At 38.7% G+C, this 21213-nt stretch overlaps 1 protein-coding gene across 2 annotated transcripts in view; it reads right to left on the minus strand.

Annotated features, from left to right (window-relative positions):
* Window positions 1-869: 869 nt before the first annotated feature.
* Window positions 870-21213, minus strand: part of RALA (RAS like proto-oncogene A) — a 76041-nt gene continuing 55697 nt past the window's right edge. For both annotated transcript variants that reach the window (XM_016207277.2, XM_087821079.1), the window contains exons 3-5: window positions 9603-9811; window positions 3744-3918; window positions 870-1953 (exon numbers count right to left, since the gene is read on the minus strand). In XM_016207277.2, coding sequence (XP_016062763.1) covers window positions 1831-1953; window positions 3744-3918; window positions 9603-9811 — 507 coding nt within the window. In that variant the 3' untranslated portion in view covers window positions 870-1830. The remainder of the gene's footprint in view (window positions 1954-3743; window positions 3919-9602; window positions 9812-21213) is intronic.

Below are 21213 nucleotides of genomic sequence, written 5' to 3' on the forward strand. Positions count from 1 at the left end.
ATTCTACACATGGCATAGCCTATGAAAAATACGAAATAAAAGATGTACATCTCAAACCCTTTAAGGACAAATATTTAACATAACAAGCCAGTCGCAATATCTAAAGAGCTGAATTCTAAAAAATCTATTTTTGTTAACTTTACTTACACATCTGTTACCTGGAATGCCTGAACACAATGACTTATTGAAATCAGGACTGAGCAAAAAGAAAGAAACACTCTGTGAATCAACTGTCTTAGCTCTGTTCCAAAGAAGAAAAGAAAAATCTGACAGTGGCAGATTTTCCATTGAAATTATGCTTCCAAATAGCGTGCTTAATTCTCCCTGTGGGCACACCACACAATGGAGACACAGGCCTAAAGTTTGGCCTGTGTAAACTTGTTTTCTGCACTCTACTCAGATTTGATTGCTTGATGTTAACTTTAAGGAAAATATAGCTACAGTGTTCTTCATTATGAACACAAACAGGCTACAAACACACCTAATAACTCCCATAGAGCCAAACTGTAATCGTATGAGTACAAATTTAAAAATCAACAGGTGATGCCCTGGTTAGGTGGCTCAGTTGGTTAGAGCATCATCCCATTCACCAAAAGGTTGTGGGTTCGAATCCTGATCAGGGCACATACCCAGGCTGCAGTTCAATCCCTTGTCAGGGCATGTATGGGAGGCAGCTGATCGATGTTTTTCCTCTCACAGCAATGGTTTTCTCTCTCTCTCTCTCTCCCCCCTCCTCTCTCTCTCTAAAAATCAATAAAAACATACCTGGGGTGAGGATTAAAAAAAAAAAAAAAAAAAAGAACAGGTGGCAAGCATGAGTATTTTCCCAAAGCGTTCTAGTGCAAAATGCATTAGCACTATTGATGTGATTGCTCCAAAGAGATAAAAAACTTAACACATGCTTACCACTTGCAGAAAGGGATTTACAGGAACTAGCATCTTAAACAAAAAGAGGGTTCACTAAATATAACGGTGTTGAATCCTCATAGTCTAAAATTATCTTACAAGTATATGCTGGCCCTTCATTTTAAACAACCGTATATTTAATTAGAAGCAATCAGGAGCTCTGGAACTTTACTTTGAGGAACCAGAGTATGGCACACATTTTAAATTTGGACAGAATCCCTAGCAGACAGTCATTTCTCAAGAATCTTCTATACAAAAGTTGTACTCCTTACTAGGTATGTAGTCTCTCACCAGGACACATGGGGTAATGGGCCCATGGTGCCAATGAGAACAACCCAGAATGATGTAACTGGGTATTTTTTAGTTTCTAAATTAAGGCATATTCGAAAATATCCATGTGCAAGTTTACACCACTTTTCTAAGTTAATGCAGGTTCACAGATAAATTACTCTCATAACTATATCCAACAATCATGCCAATTACTTTTCTTCTATTTTTGCATAATAATGGTTAAAAAAGTGGTACAGTTTAACTATCATGTTCACAATTGTCATTTTCAAGGCAGTAGAAGACCACAACATTTTAAAATGATATAAAATAGCTTTTCCTCCCATTCTCCACCCCCAGAGCACCCCTTTAACAGTTTAATAAAGACTGACCTCAAAACACAAGCTCATACATTACATTCAGGACTGTGATAATGTAGGCAATTATGAAATACGTTGAACTTTGCTTCTTGGTGAAGCCACATTAATTTCTTTTTAAAGTGAATATGCTTTCAGTGCAGTTCCAATTCATGCTTTTAGTGATACATAACAATTTCCCAAATGTTAAAGTAATTTCAGTCAATTAAGCCTTCGATGGCAATGCTTATAAATTATATTTATTAGTATGGTCAAGATAAGAAAGGAGTTTGGGCTTTGATTATAAAATGCAGCATCTTTCTCTGATTCTCTTGGCTAAACTTTTCCTTTTCTTTTTTCCATTCTTTTCTTTGCTATCTTCCATCTTTCTGGCTCGAATTTCCCTCATTAAATCAAAAAATACCTAGAAAGAAGGAAAAAGGGTAAATAAAACAAATAGGTAATATAAGCTTGGTACTTCCTGGCATCACAGCAGTAACCTCTGGACATAATATAAGAATAAATATTTAAAAGCTGTTGTTTCGGGAGTATACGGAGAGGAAAACTAAAGTCTACTTGTCTAAGTATATTGGGAAAATTGAGAAATTTTCTGAATTACACTCTTTGGTAAAATGTTCACATAATATAACCTTATCCTTCTATTCCAATTTTTAATATAAAAATTTCAAAAGCACTGCAAGTGATGATAGCTCCAAAGATAAAACACAAGGGATTACATCTGAATTATGAAAAAGCTTAATTATGGAACACTTTGCAAATTTAAAAACAATGTGGTGCATCTTTCCATGCAATGATATGGAAAGAATTATAAGACCTATTTGTTGTACAATTTAAAAAACCAAACCACAGAAATTGTCTATTTATCTACATACACAGAAATGCTATACATATAATATATAAACAGTCACATTCTACATTCTGTAAAAATCCTATTTATACAGGAGAAAAACAAACACACAAACTCTCCCTTAAACTCTGTATGCCCACCTATAAATGCAGGCAAATGTCTAGAAAGATACATACATGTTAGCAGTGTAGGTAATCCATGTTACCCACAGGGAGGGGAAGGGAGGGGATTGGAATTTGGGTGAAGAATAACTCACTTTTCCTCCTTATACTTCTCCCTCAATATTATGAAAAAATTTTTTTTACAAAAAAAATTCATGTGCAATGAAAAAACAAAAATAATATTAAAAAGCCAGAGCATTTAGCTAGAAGGGTACTAACAAGGTCATCAGATGAACCTGACACCCAGTCTTAAAACTTACAGTAAATGAACAAAAAGAATCTCTAATATTTTTAACCTCATGATTTCTGGATCAGGGTGAAAATCTACAAGCACAAGCAGAGTTCACTAAAACTTGAGGCCACCTACAGCAATGCTGTTAACATGCTTAATCAGTCCACAGTCTGTACCACCTTGGGAGATAACCAGTACGCAAATTCTTAGGTCCCACCCCAGACCAGATGAATCAAAATTTCTGGGGTAAGACCCAGGAATCTGTGTTTATCAAGCTTTGTATGCACTTGTTTGGGGGCTGAAAAAGACCCCCCTTGAGGGCTCTTAAGCATCTGTGTTGCCTTAGCCCAACAGGCAGTTTTCCTAAACACTGAAGACAATCTCTAGCAGCAGGATGATATGCACCTGGGAAGGCTCCTAGACATGAGGTAAGGCTGTTCCTTACCTAGTCTCTAGGAAAAACCAATCTGAACAAAGTGGGAATATAAGGAAAAAGGGTAGATGGTTTCCCTTTCCAGTCAGGAAAAAACAGAGGTTGAGGGTGGGGAGTGGAGTTGTACAGAGATTTAAAAATCTTCTAATCTAGGGTTCCTTCATTTTTGAGAACTTAAATGGGGCCAGAGAAGTGTCAGCTCTGAGGACTTCCACAATTCCTTCTAAATCATCCATCCAATCAAGATTAAAAAAAAAAGAAGTAAGAATTCAGGTCAGGATTCCTATCTGTGCTAAAAAAAAAAGTACATTTTGCTGTGGTGTCTCATGTTGTACTGTCTTTTGGAAACCAAGGGAAAAGCTGAAGTAAGAAATTCCTAACAGGTTGCACTTGAGCATTCAAGGCTGACAAAAATCAACACATATTAAATCATTAGAAAGTCTCAGAATCTCTGGACAAAATGGGGCAGAGTTAAAGCAAATCAACCGATTTTTAACATAGTAAGGAGAGCCACCTTTACCTTGTCAACATTAGCACGTGTTTTAGCAGATGTTTCCACATAGTTAACATTCCACTGATCGGCTCTGGTTTTTGCCTCTTCCACAGAAACCTGCCTTTTATCTTCTAAATCTGATTTGTTACCAACCAGCAGAAATGGAACATTCTCATCTTCTTTTACTCTTAAAATCTGCTCCCTGGATAAGAGAAAATGAGGAAAAAATATTACCTGTACATGTTAAAATAACTAAAATACCACCTGCTTTTGGCACTTACTTGTTTCTACATAACAACAATCAGCTCATCTATTCCATGGTAGGAAATGAGCAGCACTTCTTCCTTATTCTACCAACAATCATTTGAGTTACACATTCATTTAACTGAAAAAGAAAAAATACCCCAAGGAAGACAGTATAAAATATGGCAAATGAGGTATGAAATGAAAGTATCAAATGCAACTTCCCCCTAAATGCTTTCCGGAGCTCCACCTAGGATACGTGACATTTAGTCATCTGATCTCCTCAAATTCCACTTGGCTATGGCAGTTCTCAGACTTTCCTTGTTTGTGATGACCTTGCCAGTTTTGAGGAGTGCTGATGAGCGATCTTTAGAAAAATATCTCAGTTAGGATTTGTCTGATGTTTTTCTCATGATTAAGTTGGGGTCATGGGATTCTGGCGGAGGATACCGGTGGGGAGGGTGCCATTCTTATCACATCATATCAAAATCCAACAAAATGTTTTTAAAGCCCCACACATGCTGGAAATACCTGGAAGTCAGCTCTTGAGTACAGATTTTGCATTTAGAGATAAGTTTCAAGCTGTGAAGTGTCATCTTCACAGTCCTGTGACTCTGAGTAAAGTCCTTTTTTTGCCTCAGTTTTCTCATTTGTAAAGTGGGACTACAATGATACACCTTCCATATACAGTTGCTGTTAGAATTAAACATAAAGTGCTCAGAATAGTGCCTGGCACAAAGTCAATACTCAATAAATGTTAGCTGCTCTTACTGATTATTATTAACCCATTGGAGAAAGATGTTTTCTTGTAAAATCAACAAACAAATTTGTGACACTGAGGTTTACTAGCTTCCTATCTTACAGATGCCTCTTTGAAATACAGTGATGTTGAAACAATAGAAACATAAATACTTTAGACTAAGAGAAAAATGAGAAAATTAAGGGGATTATTAGAATGACAGATCAGCAAGGTACACCTGATTTCGTAGGAATCTTACCATGACGTTTGAGACGGAGTATCAATCTTTGTCCTGGTTTATTTTCAGATTAGTTTATTTTGTGCCTCTTAGACAGCATCTGCTGAATACCACCCACCACCTCCACTGCTGCTAACATTTTATTGAGTGCTCATAATGCAGCAGGCGCTTTAAATGTTTCAAGTGCTTTACATATATTATCTCATTTAATCCTTACCCCAAACCTACAAAATTAGTACTGGTATTGTCACCCTAGTACAGATAAGGGAAACAAGGCACAGAGAAATTATGTAACTTGCTCTGAGTCACAGTTAAATAGAACTAGGATTTGATTCTAAGAAATTTAACTCCAGAGCACACACACGCAACTTCTACACTAGATACTATGGGGCCCCTCATACTGGAATAACTAGAACAAACCCTCTTCAAAAAGGTTTAGTTCCCAAAAGTTATTCATCACAAGAGACCCCTACCTCTGACAGGGAATGAACACCAAGCACTGGGTATTATGGTGAGGGTCTCCAAGTTATAGGACATTTCCCCTGCACAGCAAAGTAACAATTTGGCAGAGGGAAATCTCTTTATTATATAGTCATCAGAGCAAACCTGTGGGAAAAGATGAGGTAAAAGGTGGAAGAAAAGTGTTGATCATATAAAGACAATTTTACCTTTTTTTTAAAAAAAAAAATATCTTTATTGATTTCAGAGAGAGGAAAGGAGAGGGAGAGAGAGAGATAGAAACATCAATGATGAGAGAGTCACTGATCGGCCGCCTCCTGCATGCCCTCAACTGGGGATCGAGCACGCAACCCGGGCATGTGCCCTGACTGGGAATCAAGCCCTGATCACCTGGATCCTAGGTTGACGCTCAACCGCTGAGCCACGCCCAGCCAGGCAACAACTTTACCTTTCTGAAAAAATGTTTTTAATTAGTTGTTTCAACTGAGGATTAGAATTGATACTAACAAAGTAACTAGTGATATTATAATATGATATCATAAAAGAGTGGCTTTTTTTTTTTTAATATATCTTTATTGATTTCAGAAAGAGGAAAGGAGATGGAGAGAGAGATATAGAAACATCAATGATGAGAGTCATTGATCGGCTGCAGCCCACAACCCGGGCATGTGCCCTGACCGGGAATCGAACCCTGATCGCCTGGATCCTAGGTTGACGCTCAGCCGCTGAGCCATGCCCGGCCGGGCTAATATGATATCATAGAATACTTCAATAACATAGTTTAAAAACAATGGCCTACATAAAAACATTTAATACATTACAAAAATACACAGTAGGGAAAGGGGTTGTATTTTACAAAGAAAACTTGCCACATTCCATTTTAACAACATGAAATGGGATGGCCATGTGGTGTTACAATAGAGCCATCATTCATTTAATGAGAGCCAGTATTGCAGAGCTGAAAAAGCAAGAATATGGAGGCAGACCTCTTGGATTTTAATTGCTTTGCCATCCCTAACTGCATGACCAGGGACAAGCCACTGAACCTTTATGTGCTTCACTTTCTTTACTTATAAACTTGGATAATACTTTTTAAAAAGAAATCACATTTAAGAAGTCACTAACTTTAAACATTATTTATTTTATGCACCAGTAAGAAAAATTGCTGCCAATTATAACTTAAGATGTCATAGTATATAATATAGCTCCAATTTTAGCAGATGACAAAATGTAAAAAATGTGTGTCTTAGAATCTATGAAATACAGTGGTATCTACCTCATATATGTTAAAAATGATTAGAACAGCATAAGGCACATGGTAAGCACTATATTAGATAGTGTTATTTTTTATTAGTGCTACATTCACCTGATTACTGAAGAAGTACCAAACCCTCTGAGACTCAATGCTTGCAGGACATTCTTTGGACCTGAATTATTAGTTTTTCTAGTATGAATAAACTATGGACCATACATACAGTCACCTCCATCCTTCACTAATTTGTAGTTGCCTTAAACATCTTTTAGAAAGTGAAAATATTAATGGAGTGCTGTGTCTGGGTGAGATAGGCTGAGCTGTACAGTTCTACAGAGTGCTATGTTTCCTAACCACTTACATGATTTCTTGCAAAAAGTATCTCAACACTCACCATTATTGGTATTAAATTTATGATATATTTGTGAAGAGGATTTTGGCCAATCACAATCTTTTTTCAGTGCTGGCAACAACAAATTTGCTGTTGCTTCCTTACTCAGTTTCCTTTGTGACCACCAGCTTAAACTAAGATGTTAATACTAACAACTTACCACTCAGTCTCACTAACCACCAGGAATTTAAGAGTAACTCTAGTTTGTGACTCTAGCACTTCTAGTCATTTATACATAATCATTAATTTGTTTCTTAATAAATACCTACTAAGCTACTATGAGTCAGGTACTTCAGGAAGACCCATTATTGAAATTACGGTGTGATTAATGCTATCAGAAACATGGCCATGGAAAACTTGGACCTATTGGATTTAGAGGTGAGAAGACAATATTCTTTAAATCAGTTGGTTTTATTAGCTACTTTCCTGGATATCAGAGAAAGGTAATGCTATGTCTAGAACACACATACACATTTGCTTACTGTGACACTCTCTTTAAATAGAGTTAAAGAGGCTATTACAGAATTTTAGAATAAGAAAATACCTTTACAAACTGGTCCAGCTTCTTCATTTTTGACAACAGAAAATGAGAATCAAAGTAAGAGTCTTCTAACATTTCTATCAATTGTTTACTAAGCATATGTTATATGCTAGCAACTCTGCCAAATATGGGTACTAGAAACACTGACATGGATAAGAAATGGATTCTGCTCTTAAGAATTTTTACCTATAAATCAAGCTCAGTATAAGAGTGTGCTGCTAGAGCTGAGGAAGTGCATCCCATACAGAGATGAAGAAACAATGGATTCCACCTTGGTAGGGGAGGACCAGAAAGGCTAATAAGAGGAGCTGACATTTGTGGTGTACTTTGCAGTTTGACTATGTGAACTGCTGACAGTCTCAAAATCCCCTTCCAATAATCACTGGTCAGTCATTAAGAAATTGTTATTTATAGGAGGTACAACAGAAGAGTAATGTGATTCACTGTAATAGCAATAGCCCAAGAGTCTTTCTCTTGGCATAGAAATACCTTATTTCCTTGAAATACCACTCTGACTTTGGTGACTGTGGTGATAAAATTTATTCCATTAACTAGAATAGGACCTGCTACGACATAATACACACTCAGATATTTCATGAATGAATAAGCACTGACATTTATATAATTTTCAACTTGTCTCCCAGCATTACAAGCTACCAGAATCTGCCACTCTTTGCAACTTATTATATACAAAACTGCTTCCTCATGGGAACCAACACACTTAATTTTACAAAAAAACCTGTATTTTAAAAGGTTCTTAAAGATATGCTTTTGTAAAGAATATTCTCATAGAATCCTTTAAATTCTTGAGACTTTCAAGTGTACACAAAAAGGAATACTTCGTAGGAGCCCAGGTTCAGTTTTTTGCTCAGCCACCTGAAATGACTTCTTTCCTCATTTCTGGAAATCCTTATCCTTCAGGCTCATCTATTTCATGAAGGCCTCTTCTGGATCCCCTGTAATGATCACTGTTTATGTCTCCTACTTGTCATTGACTTGCTCTAGGTTTCATGCCTTATTCAACTAAGCTGTGTGAATCTTGGAAACAGGAAACAAAAATTTCATGCTTCTTTTGTGTCCCCTATACCAAAGCAGGTGCTTAATGCAGAAATAAAACATATAAAGAATACTTTTGATTATGCATGTAGTACTTACGAGATTACTCAGGAACTTATTTATGCCACATTTCTCTTAGGTATAAAGAGAACCCCTCTCCCCTTTACTTCCCACCCTCCATCAAACCAAATGGATGCCAGACTTTGATTAAGCCAGTGGTCAATAAGGTAGAAAAGTTATTGTACAAATCAACCTAGTGTGCCAATCTATGGTATTCTCTCTTTGTGTTGTTGCTATTAATCCTCACCAGAGGATATTTTCCCCCCATTGCTTTTCAGAGAGAGTGGAAGGGAGGGAGGGGCACAAAGAGACAGAAAGTATGAGATATGCATCAGCTGGTTGCCTCCTGCATGCACCCTGACTGGGGGTGGGGAGCACACTTGAACCCAGGTACATGCCCTTGACCAGGATACCAAACCTACAACTCTTCACTGTGCAGGCTGATGCTCTAACCACTTAGCAATACCAGCCAGGGCTATGGTATTATTATTTCTCTTAAAAAATTCATTTCATGCTGTCAAGGACATCTACATTGTGAGGAGGATGGCAATGTGCCTGCTGAGCGTTACACAGGTGCTGAGAAAACAGTGACTAATGAAGAAAGATTTAAAACCTGGGTGAGGGCTCCATTATGTGATCCAAGTGTCAACTATTATGGCAGTAGTAGTAGTATACTCCAAAAAAAACCACTATTATAATGCATAAAGAGACTTTGGGTAGCGAGGCTGTCACAAACTCAAGCTCGTGAGTAAAAGAGGATAGATCCACATACTGATATCAAAGGGAATAAACACAATTAAGCACAGAGTGAAAGACTACCAAGTAAGAACTTCTAGTTATCCACTTGTTTCTGGGGAAGAAACTGTTATGCAATAAGTCAGAGCAACAACATTATTTCCTGACATACCTGAAATCAGCTGTGGCTGCAAAGGATTCCATTTCTGTAATAGAGAACACACAGAGGAAACCTTCCCCACTCCGGAAGTAGTTGTCTCTAATTGCAGCGTAGTCCTCCTGCCCAGCTGTATCCAAGATATCGATCTGCACTTCCTCCCCATCCAGCACTACTTTTTTCCGATAGCTGTCTGCTTTGGTAGGCTCATAGTCCTCCACAAACTAGAAAAGATGAAAAACCCATTTTTAAATTATCTTTTACTTTTCAAAACTTCTTATTTTGAAATACAGAGTCACATGAAGTTGCCAAAATAGGACAGAGAGGTCCCATACCCTTCGTTCAGTTTTCCCTAATGGTAAAAATGATGTTAATTTAAGTTTTCATTTTAGACAATTTGGTGGCTTCCTCATTTGCAAGTTTACAGCTTAAAATGCATGTCTTGTTTTCTCCCTTAAAACATAACCTGCAGAAGCCAAGCAGCTGCAGGGATTAGAAAGGACAGGCTGAGTGACACTTAAAAAAGAAAAGAAAAAAAAAAAAAACCGACCAGAAGAAAAAAAACACTACCTGCAAAAACTATTACACAAATATAGGCATACCTTAGAGATATTGAGGGTTTGGTTCCAGACCACCACAATAAAGCAAGTCGTAATCTTTTTGCTGGTGGAGGGATCTTGCCTTCAATTTGTAAAAAACATAAAACCTGTGAAGTGCAGTAAAGCATAGTGCAATAAAACGAGGTATGCCTGTATTAAATGTGTAAGAATCCCTTTCCATGTGACTCTAAATATCAATTTTCATGCCAGAATTGTGGCAATAACTTGAAAGTAAGTCCATATTTAGGTAAACATTGAAAGTAACATTAAATCTTTTCTTTTTCCAAAGCGAATCAAGTCAAACTGGCTTATACTTCTCTGCAGAATGTCAAATCTTGAATTCTAAGATTTCTCCTCAAACTTTTGATACTTTTAAACAGTACAATTAAACAACTTTACATTCCCACTTTTATTTTCAACGTCAAAAATCTCCCCTTGATATTTTGATCAGTGCATTATTATTAGTGTGGGTATACATACGAACATACTTTTGTGTGGTTTTTATTAGTTCCTGTAAATATTTCATTCTCTAACATTTTCCTATTTATTTGCTCATATCTATATCCTACCACTAGAATTTAACCCCTGAGAGCAGGATCCTGACTATTGGGACTCATCACTGTATCTCCAAAGCCTATAATAGCACCTGGTACATGGTAGATACTCAATAAAAATTATTTTTTTAAAAAAAGAACACAGTGTATTTGCAACTGTAAAAGCTATAGAACATTCTATTCTATTTACATGCTAATGTTTTACAAATATTTATGAACATCAAATGAGTATTAAATATTTATGAATATTAAACGAAGGCTTAACCATTCATCAAATGTCAAGGATGTGAATAGTTTTACTTTTGACCTCCTTATTGTCAAGGAGACAGATTTAGGATTAGTTTGAAAGAAGAGCAGCTAAACTCTGTGCTCACCTCCTCCCATGACCACACTAAAACTGTAACTAAATTATAGTACAACCATTTACTGAGAACCACCTAAAGACTAGCTGCACACAAATCCTAAAACTAAGGATATAAAAGAACCCACATCCATACTGGTGGGGGGGGGGGACGAAGAAGTGAAATAGGAAGGCCCCATATCCATGATATGGTGATTAAGGAGCAGGAGAGATATTTTGGCTGTGCAGGTCCCCTTGAGGAGGAAGTGGACCCAGCCTCATACTAGGCTCCCCAGACCGAGGCACCAGTATCTGAAAGACGAAGTCTGTATAACACCTGGCTGTGGAAACCAGTGGGGACTGCATTTGAGAAGGACAAGGGTCTACTAGAAACTGAGGCGAACCTCTTAGGTGGCCTGCACAGACTCACGTGCTCACGAACTCAGTCGCTCTAAGCTCCAGTGCAGGGGCAGCAGCTCAAAAACAACCAGCAACACAGAGGGAGGAAATAAATTGACTAACTTCAGGAAGAGGGCTGGAGGGGGAGAGGTCGGGGCAACTCTGAGCTGCCACTGTTCCTTTATTGAACTCCTCCCTAAACCTAGCCAGCCAGGCACAGGTGAGAGCCAAATCTGGGCTCTCCTTTAACCTGGCTAACACCATTCCCTGAGACCCTGTCCCTCCCAACTCACTTGCCCAATACAAGCCTCTTCCAGTGGCTCCTCCAGAAAAGCACCCTACCTTGGTTATTCCTATGAACTTTCTCAAAATGTCTCAAAAGATCCCCAAACAAGCAGTTGACCTCAGTGTAGCTTGTGGCTCTTGATATGCGGCCCCAAGCCTGGCATAAGCAGCAGCCAGTGTTGGCCTGGAACACAACTTTAACTAAGCAGCCACAAACCTGGCAAAGGTGGTGTCTGGTCTCAACTTGCACTATGGTGCCCACCAAAGGGTCCTATGACAGGAACTAGTAGCATCCAGCCTCACCAGAGAGTGTAGCCTCTCCCACGCATGTCCAAAGCCAGCTCCAGTGGCAACCAACTGAAGATCACTTTGAAGCTTCTACCTGGAGGCCCCCAAGCATGAAACAAGAGGCAACTGACCTTAGCCTGCACTGGAGCCCTTCCCAGGAGGCTCGAGACCCATAATACCCAGTGACCAATATCAGAACACACCACAGCATCACTCTAGCAGCTCCACAAATGACAAACCCGAAGGCCAGACTCAGTGGGCACCAGTGCCCAATTAAAGCAACTCCTGCTCCAAGGGGTCAGTCAAGACATAACAGCATGCCTGCTATAGTCACAGCCACCCTCACAGCCAGTCAACCTGAGGGTCAACCCCGCCAACTGACAGGCCAACAGCAATTGAACCCCAGCTACAACAAGTGGGAACACATAACACACACAGAAGACACTCCTGGGGCCCCAGGTACCGTCACCAGGGAAACTGCACCACTAGACCCCATAGGACACCTTCTACATAAAAGGTCACACTGTCAAGTCCAGGAGACACAGCAAAATCTAACTAATAAGAAGGAGAGATATACATACAGACAGCCAAAATGAAGACAATTTTTTTTCACAAAAGAAAGACATTATAAAGCTCCAGAAAACTAAATAAAATGGAAACAAGCAATCTCCCACATACAGAGTTCAAAACAATGGCTATAAGAATGCTCAATAAACTTAGGGGAAGAATAGATGAACTGAGTGAGAACTTACACAGAGAGACAGAAATCATAAAAAAGAACCATCAGAAATGAAGAATACAGTAACTGACATGAAGAATGCATTAGAGGGTTTCAACAGTAGACTAGATGAACCAGAAAACAGAATTAGGGATGTGTAAGACAGGTAGAAGAAAACATCCAATCAGAACAACAAAAAGAAAAAAAGACCAAAAAAAAGGACAATAGTTTAAGAGACCTCTGGGACAACATCAAGCACGACAACATTCACATCACAGGTGAACCAAAATAAAGAGAGAGCAAAGAATTGGAAACCTAATCGAAGATATGATGACTGAAAACTTCCCTAACTTGGTGAAGGAAATAAGACATACAAGTACAGGAAGTGCAGAGTCCCAAACAAGATGAACCCACAAAGGCCCACAGCAAGAAATATAATTAAACACCAACAGTTAAAGACAAAGAGAGAATTTTAAAAGCAGCAACACAAAGACAGTTACCTACAAGGGAGCTTCCAAAAGACTGTCAACTGGTTTTTCAACAGGAACATTGCAGTCCAGAAGGGACTGGCACAAAATATTCAAAGTGATAAAAAGCAAGGACCTACAACCAAGATAACTCTACCCAGAAAAATTGTCATTTAGAATCAAAGCTGACATAAAGAACTTCCCCAAAAAGAAAAAGCTAGAGAAGTTCCTCACCACCAAGCCAGTACTGCAAGAAATATTAAAGGGACTTCTTTAAGAAGGAAAAAAGAAAAAAGATATCAATAATAAAATGGCAATAACTACATAACTATCAATAATTACTTTACATATACATGAATTAAATGCTCTAATCAAAAGACATGGGGAGGAGATTAAAGATGGCAGTGGACCGAGTGGAAGGTACACTGACACTCTCCCAGGGCCAAACTGGAATTACAACTAAAATATAGCAAAACCATCCAGAATAATCAACTTCAACTAAAGACCACTTGGAGAGCACTCTCATAACCAAGGAGGAAAGGTGGAGAGAACAAAGAGACTGGTAGGAACTCCAGAGGCACAAAAGGGCTGTGGACTCCCACAGTAGCAGCTGAAGGTCTCGAGGAATATTTCAGCTCAGGAGAATTCCCAGTGAGAACTCTGGGGCATAAACCCCAGGCTGGGCTTCCCAGCCAAGAGCACCAGAATTGAGAAAGGTACCCACATAACATCTGGCTGTGAAAAGCTGCCGGGTTTCTGTCTCCAGGGAGAGATGGCTGGAAAAGCAGGCACCCTCTTAAACAGCCAATGCACAAAGTTTTGTGTGCAGCCACTGACCTTGGGCTCCAGCAGAGGGAGGACAGAGGGGAATGGAGCTGTGTGAGGAGAATCTAGGGCTGTGGGCTCTGGAGGGCACCCCTCTGGATTCCTGTGCTGAATCATTCCCCAATACTGTAGAGGGAGACATTTACCAATCAAGCAGCTTTTGCCTGAGGGGGAAGCAATTGCCCTACCCTGCTGGAAAACCATTTGTCCCTACCCTGTGGAGTTTCTACAACCTGAGGCTCAGGAAAAGAATCAGGTTAATCAGCCTGCAGGCAGAGGTAGACTTCAAAGTGCTCTGAGTCCTTGCCGGATCTGCTTCTGGACCTGGGCCTTGGAAAAGGAGACTTTTGTGTACTTCTTGTTCCTGGCCAAACAAGCCAAACCACACAAGAGGGAACCTCAACCACGGGATGTTGATAGCTTCAAACAGGGTAATCAAGGCCAGTCACAAACTGCATCTGACACAGCCCTGCACCAGAGACCCTCCAAAAAGACAGAGAGCCCCAGCAGGCCTACCTAATACATAGAAACAAACCCAAATAGTTAGCAAAAATGGGGAGACAAAAAAACAATCCTCAAATGAAAGAACAATAGCAGTCTCCAAAAGAGAGCTAAAAGAAATGGAGATAAGCAATCTATCAGATAAGAGTTCAGAATACTGATTGTAAGGATGCTCAGCAGCATGAAAAAAGATGTGGAAACTGAAGGAAATGAAGAATGACATAGCAGAAATAAAGAATACATTGGAAGGAATAAATAGCAGATTAGAGGAATCTCAGGATCAGGTGAGGGAATTAGAAGACAGGGTGGAAAAAAAATCACTCAATCAGAGATCCAAAAAGAAAAAAACAATTGAAAAACAGGAGAACAGTCTAAGGGAGCTGTGGGACAACACGAAAGGTAACAATATTCACATCATAGGAATGCCAGAAGAGGATGAAAGTAAGCAAGGGTTAGAGAACCTATCTGTTTGAACAAATAATGGCAGAAAAGTTCCCTAACCTGGTCAAGGATATAGTCATACAAGTTCAGGAGGCACAGAGAGTCCCAAGCAAGAAGAATCCAAAGAAAGCAACACCCAGACACAGCATAATTAAAATGCCAAGAATTCAAGACAAAGAAAGAATACCAAAGGAAGCAAGAAAAAGCAATCTGTAGCCTACAAAGGAGCTCCCATAAGGCTGTCAGCTGACTTCTCATCAGAAACTCTACAGGACACAAGGGAATGGCATGAATTACTCAAAGTAGTTCAAATGCAAAACAAGGATCTGACACCAAGACTACTCTATCCAGCAAGGCTATCATTCAAAATTGATGGTGAAATAAAGAGCTTCCCAGACAAAAAAAGGCTAAAGGAGTTTATCACCACCAAACCAGCATTGCAGAAAATGTTAAAGGGACTGCTGTAATTAGAACGAGAAATAGAAGCATTCCAAGAAATGTTAAAGGGACTGCTGTAGTAATAAGAAATTGAGAGTGAAACACAGGCATCAAGAACTAAAATGACAATAAATAAGGACTTATCAATAATAACCTTAAGGACTTTAATGGAGAAATCAACAGCAATACAGTCATAGTTAAGGAATTGAACACCCCACTGACTTCACTTAGATAGATCTTCCAGACAAAAAGCCAACACAAAAACAGTGACTAAATGGCACACTACATCAGATGGATTTAACTGATATTTACAGAACATTTCATGCCAAAGCTGCAGAATATACATTCCTCTCAAGTGCACATGGGTCATTATCAAAGACAGACCCCATGTTAGGGCACAAAACCAGTCTCTACAAGTTCAAGAAGATTGAAATCATATGAAGCATCTCAGGTTATAAGGGCATGAAATTAGAAATCAACTACAGTATAAACACTCAAAAACATTCAAACACATGGAAGGTAAATAACATGTTATTAAACAATGAATGGGTTACCAATAAGATCAAGAAAGAAATCAAAAATTTCCTGCAAACAAATGAAAATGAACACACAACCACCCAAACTCTATGGGACACAGCGAAAGCAGTCCTAAGAGAGAAGTTCCAGCACAGCAGGATTACCTCAAAAAGCAAGAAAAGTTTTTAGTAAACTATCTAACCCTACAACTTAAAGAATTAGTAAGCTCCCCTGTGAAGCTGTCTGGACCAGGGCGTTTGTTTGCTGGAAGGTTTTTTACTACTGCTTTGATTTCTTTAGTTGTTATTAGGCTATTCAAGTTTTCAGATTCTTCCTGATTCAGTTTTACATGATATCACTCATACGTGGAATCTAATAAACAAAATTGACTGAGGAACAAAATAGATCCAGAGACATAGAAGCAAGGAACAGACTGGTGAATCTCAGTAGGAAGGCGGGTTGGGGAGAGGTTAATCAAAGAACTTATATGCATATCCATGGACACTGACAATAGTGTGGTGAAGGCCCTGGGAAGGGGAGGATGAGGGTTGGAGGGGATCAATGGGGAAAAAAGGGGGGGATATCTGTAATACTTTCAACAAGAAAGATGAATGTAAAAGAAAAAGAATTTATTGGCTTTTGTTGGCTGAATGGAAAACAAGACCGAACATATGATGCTTATAAGAGACCCACTTCAGATTAAAACACATGTACACTAAAGTGATGGAAAACGATATTTGAGCCAAGAGAAGTGACAACAGTAACAACAACAAAACCTCCAAACTGGAGTAGCAATATTTATATTAGAGAAAATAAAATAGACTTTAAAACAAAGGCTATACCAAAACAAAGAAGAGTATTTCATAACAATATAGGGATCAATCCATAAAAGGAACAGAACTCTTGTAAATATCTATTAACCTAATTTAGGAGCATGGAAATACATAAAGCAAGTACTGACAGACGGAAAGAGAGAGATCAACAGTAAGACAGTAACAGTAGATGACTTTAACACCCCACTGACAACGTGTTGAACATCCACAAAGAAAATCACAAGGAAACAGTGGTCTTAAATGAGACCACTTAAATGAGACCATCTTAAATGATGCATTGAACAATGTAACATTAATTGATATTTTAATTATTTTATAATTGTTTTTAAAATTAAATTTATTGGGGTGACAATGGTTAATATGAACATACAGGTTTCAGGTGTGGGTTACGATGTTACAAGATCTGTATATTGCTTTGGATGCCTACCACCCAAAGTCGTATCTTCTTCCATCACCATATATGAAAACCCCCTTCAACCCCCACACCCTTCCCTCTGGCAACCACCTCACTGCTGTTTGTGTTCACAAGTTTCAGTTTTATATCCCAAATATGAGTGAAATCATATGGTTCTTAGCCTTTTCTGATTGACTTATTTCACTTAGCATAATATTCTCAAGGTCCGTCCATGTTGCTGCAAATGGCAGTATTTCATTCTTTCTATGGCTGAGTAGTATTCCACTGTGTACATGTATCACATCTTCTTTATCCAGTCCTCTACTGCAGGGCACTTTGGTTGTTTCCATGTCTTGGCCACCATGGATAATGCTGCAGTGAACATAGGGGTGCATATATCTTTGCAAATACATGTTTTTGAGTTTTTTGGGTATAAACCCAGGAGAAATTGCTGGGTTATATGGTAGTTCTATTCTTAATTTTGTTAGCAATCACCAGATTGCTTTCCATAGTGGTTGAACCAGTCTACATTCCCACCAGAAGTGAATGAGGGTTCGTTTTTCTCCATAACCTCTCCAACACTTGTTATTGCTTGTCTTGTTGATAATAGTCATTCTAACAGGCGTGAGGTGGTATCTCATTGTAGTTTTGATTTGCATTTCCTTAATTGCTAGTGAGGCTGAACATTTTTTCATATATCTATTGGCGCTTCATATGTCTTCTTGGAAGAAGTGTCTGTTCAGGTCCTCTGCCCACTTTCTGATTGGGTTGTTTGTTTGGTGTTGAGTTTTATGAGTACTTTGCATATTTTGGAAGTTAAAACTTTGTCAGAGCTACTGTTTGCTAATATCACCCATTTAGTTTGCTGCCTCTTTGTTTTGTTGTCAGTTTCTTTTGCTGTGCAGAAGCTTTTAAGTTTGATATAGTCCTATTCATTTATTTTTGCCTTTAATTCCCTTGCCTTTGGGGTTCAGTTCACAAAATGTTCTCTAAGACCAAGGTCATAAGTTTGGTACCTATGTCTTCTTCTATGTAACTTACTGTTTTGGATTTGACATTTAGGTCTTTAATCCATTTTGAGTTAATTTTTTTGTACATAGGGACAAACTGTAATCCAGTTTCATTCTTTTGCATGTGGATTTCCAGTTTTCTCAGCACCATTTATTCAAGACTGTCTTTACTCCATTGTGTGTTTCTGACTCCTTTGTCGAAAACTGTCTGCCTATATATATGTGGTTTTATATGTGGGCTCTCAATTCTCTTCCACTGATCTGTGTGTCTGTTTCTGTGCCAATACCATCCTGTTTTGATTATCATAATAGCTCTGTAGTGTAATTTGAAGTCAGGTAGCGTGATACCTTCAGCTTTGTTCTTTTCCTCAGGATTGCTATGGCTGCTTGGGGTCTTTTCTGATTCCATACAAATTTGATTTCTCGTTCTAATTCTCTAAAAAAATGACATTTGTATTTTGATGGGGACTGCATTAAATCTGTATATTGCTTTGGGTAATATGGCCATTTTAACTATGTTGATTCTACAAATTCATGAACACGGGATATTTTTCCATTTTGTTGTGTCTTTTTCAATCTGTTTTAATAATGCTTTGTAATTTTCAGTATATAGGTCTTTCTTGTTCTTTGTTAAGTTTATTCCTAGGTATTCGATTCTTTTCATTGCAACTGCAAAAGGAATTGCTTTTTCTATTTTTTTCTCGAAGTTTTGTTGTTAGTATACAGGAAGACAATGGATTTTTGTACTTTGAATTTGTATCCTGCAATTGTACTGTATTTGTTTATTGTTTCTAATAGCTTTTTGACGGAGTCTGTAGGGTTTTCAATATACAGAATCATGTCATCTGCAACAAGTGAGAGTTTTACTTCTTTGTTTGCTATTTGGATGCTTTTATTTCTTTCTCTTGCCTTATTGCTCTGGCTAGGACTTCCAGAAGTATGTTGATAAGAGTGGTGAGAGTGGACATCCTTATCTTGTTCCTGATCTCAGAGAGGAAAAGCTTTCAGCTTTTCACCACTGAGTGTGATATTAGCTGAGGGTATATCATATATGGCCTTTATTATGTTAAGGTACTTTCTTTTTATTCCTACTTTATTGAGTGTTTTAATCATAAATGGATGTTGTATCCCATCAAATGCTTTTTCTGCATCTCTTGATAGGATCATACCATTTTTATCGTTTCCTTTGTTAATGTGGTGTATTACATTAATTGATTTACATATGTTGGACCATCCTTGTGTCCCCGGAATGAACCCCACTGGAGCGTGATGCATTATCTTTTTGATGTGCTGCTGTATTTGATTTGCTAGTATTTTGTTTAGGATTTTTGCATCTGTATTCATCACAGATATTGGTCTGTAGTTTTCTTATTTCATGTTATCCTTGCCAGGTTTTGGTATCAGGGTTATACTGGACCCACGAAAAGTGTTAGGAAGTACTGCCTCTTTTTCAATTTTTTGGAAGAGTTTGAGAAGCAAAGGTTTTTAATCTTCTTTGAATGTTTGGTAGAATTCACACAATCTGGTCCTTGACTTTTAGATTGAGGTAACTAGGTGTTTTGTTTGCTTCTTGGATTCAACGATCTAGTTCTTTCCTTAGGTTTGGTAAGTTCTCATCCACTATTTGTTTGAATAGACTCTCTGTTCCCTTCTCCCTCTTCTTCTTCTGCAATGCCTGTGATTCTAATATTGCTTTTACTGACGGAGTCTGGTAGTTCTTGTAGAGCTCTTTCATTTTTCTTTATGCTCAGTGCTCTCTCTTCTTCCCTCTGTACCATTTTTAGATTCCTATCTTCAATCACTATTTTTTTCCTCCATCTGGTTGGCTCTGTTTTCTATGCTCAGTAGGTCATTCCTAATCTCCTTAATTGCATGCTTCATTTCCAGGATTTCTGATTGATTCATTTTTAAAGTTTCAATCTCTTTGGTAATGTACTTGTTTTGTTCACTGATTTGTTTTCTGAGTGCAATGAATTCCCTATATGTTCTCCCATCTTGTTGAGTATTTTCAGAACTGCAATCTTGAAATCTGTCATTTATATCACATATTTCCATGTGTTCCAGCTTGTTTTCTGGGGATTTTTCATTTTCTTTCTGATCATCCACGTTACCATCGTTATTTATGGTATTTACTCCTCTCCTTTGACTAGGCACAAATATCCCTTCTATAGCAGGGTTCTCTGAAGTGGTTTTTCTACTATTTTCCAGTAGATGGGGATGAACTGCGAGATTTTTTTACCTCTGGGATCTCGCTGACTTGACCTCCATAGCTTTTGCAAGACGTTACAGCTGCGCTGCTTGGGGTTAGGGTTTGTTTTACCCTTACCATAATGGTGAGTGACTCCGGACCCTGGACTTTCATGGGGTTCTGCTGCAAACTCAAACGCAGAGATCAGTCACAAAGGGAAACAGCAGTTCAGGGCTCTGTGGTTCCATCTGTCAGAAACACCTCTTCCTGACAGTGGACAGCTGCGTGGCAGGACCCCATGCTCCTGGTCAGGCATCTGCTAGCTCAGTCTCTGTTCACTCCCCTTGCCCTGCTGGACTGCCTCTGCAGTTCTTTGTTCCCGCCAGCCGAGGGAACCGCCTGCTTCCTCCCCTCTACCTGGCCACGGTGGGAGCTCTTGGCTGCAGTGGCTGCGTGTGCAGGCAGTCTTAGCTTTCCTCTTGTCTTGTCTGCTCACTTATTCCTGGTTGCCCACTTTTATATGTTTCAATGTGCGGGTCTCTCAGGAATGCCTCGGTACTGACAAGGGTCTTGTCTGTTGAATTATAGTTGGTTAAATTGTTGAAAATTCGCCCGGCTGGGCGTGGCTCAGCGGTTGAGCATCGACCTAGGATCCAGGAGATCAGGGTTTGGTTCCCTGTCAGGGCACATGCCTGGGTTGCGGGCTAGACAGCCGATCAATGACTCTCCCATCACTGATGTTTCTATCTCTCTCTCTGCCCCCCTCCTTTCCTCTCTCTGAAATCAATAAAGATATACTTTAAAAATAAATAAATAAATAAATTGTTGAA

Source organism: Miniopterus natalensis, chromosome 10, assembly GCF_054644295.1.
Source record: "Miniopterus natalensis isolate mMinNat1 chromosome 10, mMinNat1.hap1, whole genome shotgun sequence".
In the NCBI taxonomy this organism is placed as follows: Eukaryota; Metazoa; Chordata; class Mammalia; order Chiroptera; family Miniopteridae; genus Miniopterus; species Miniopterus natalensis.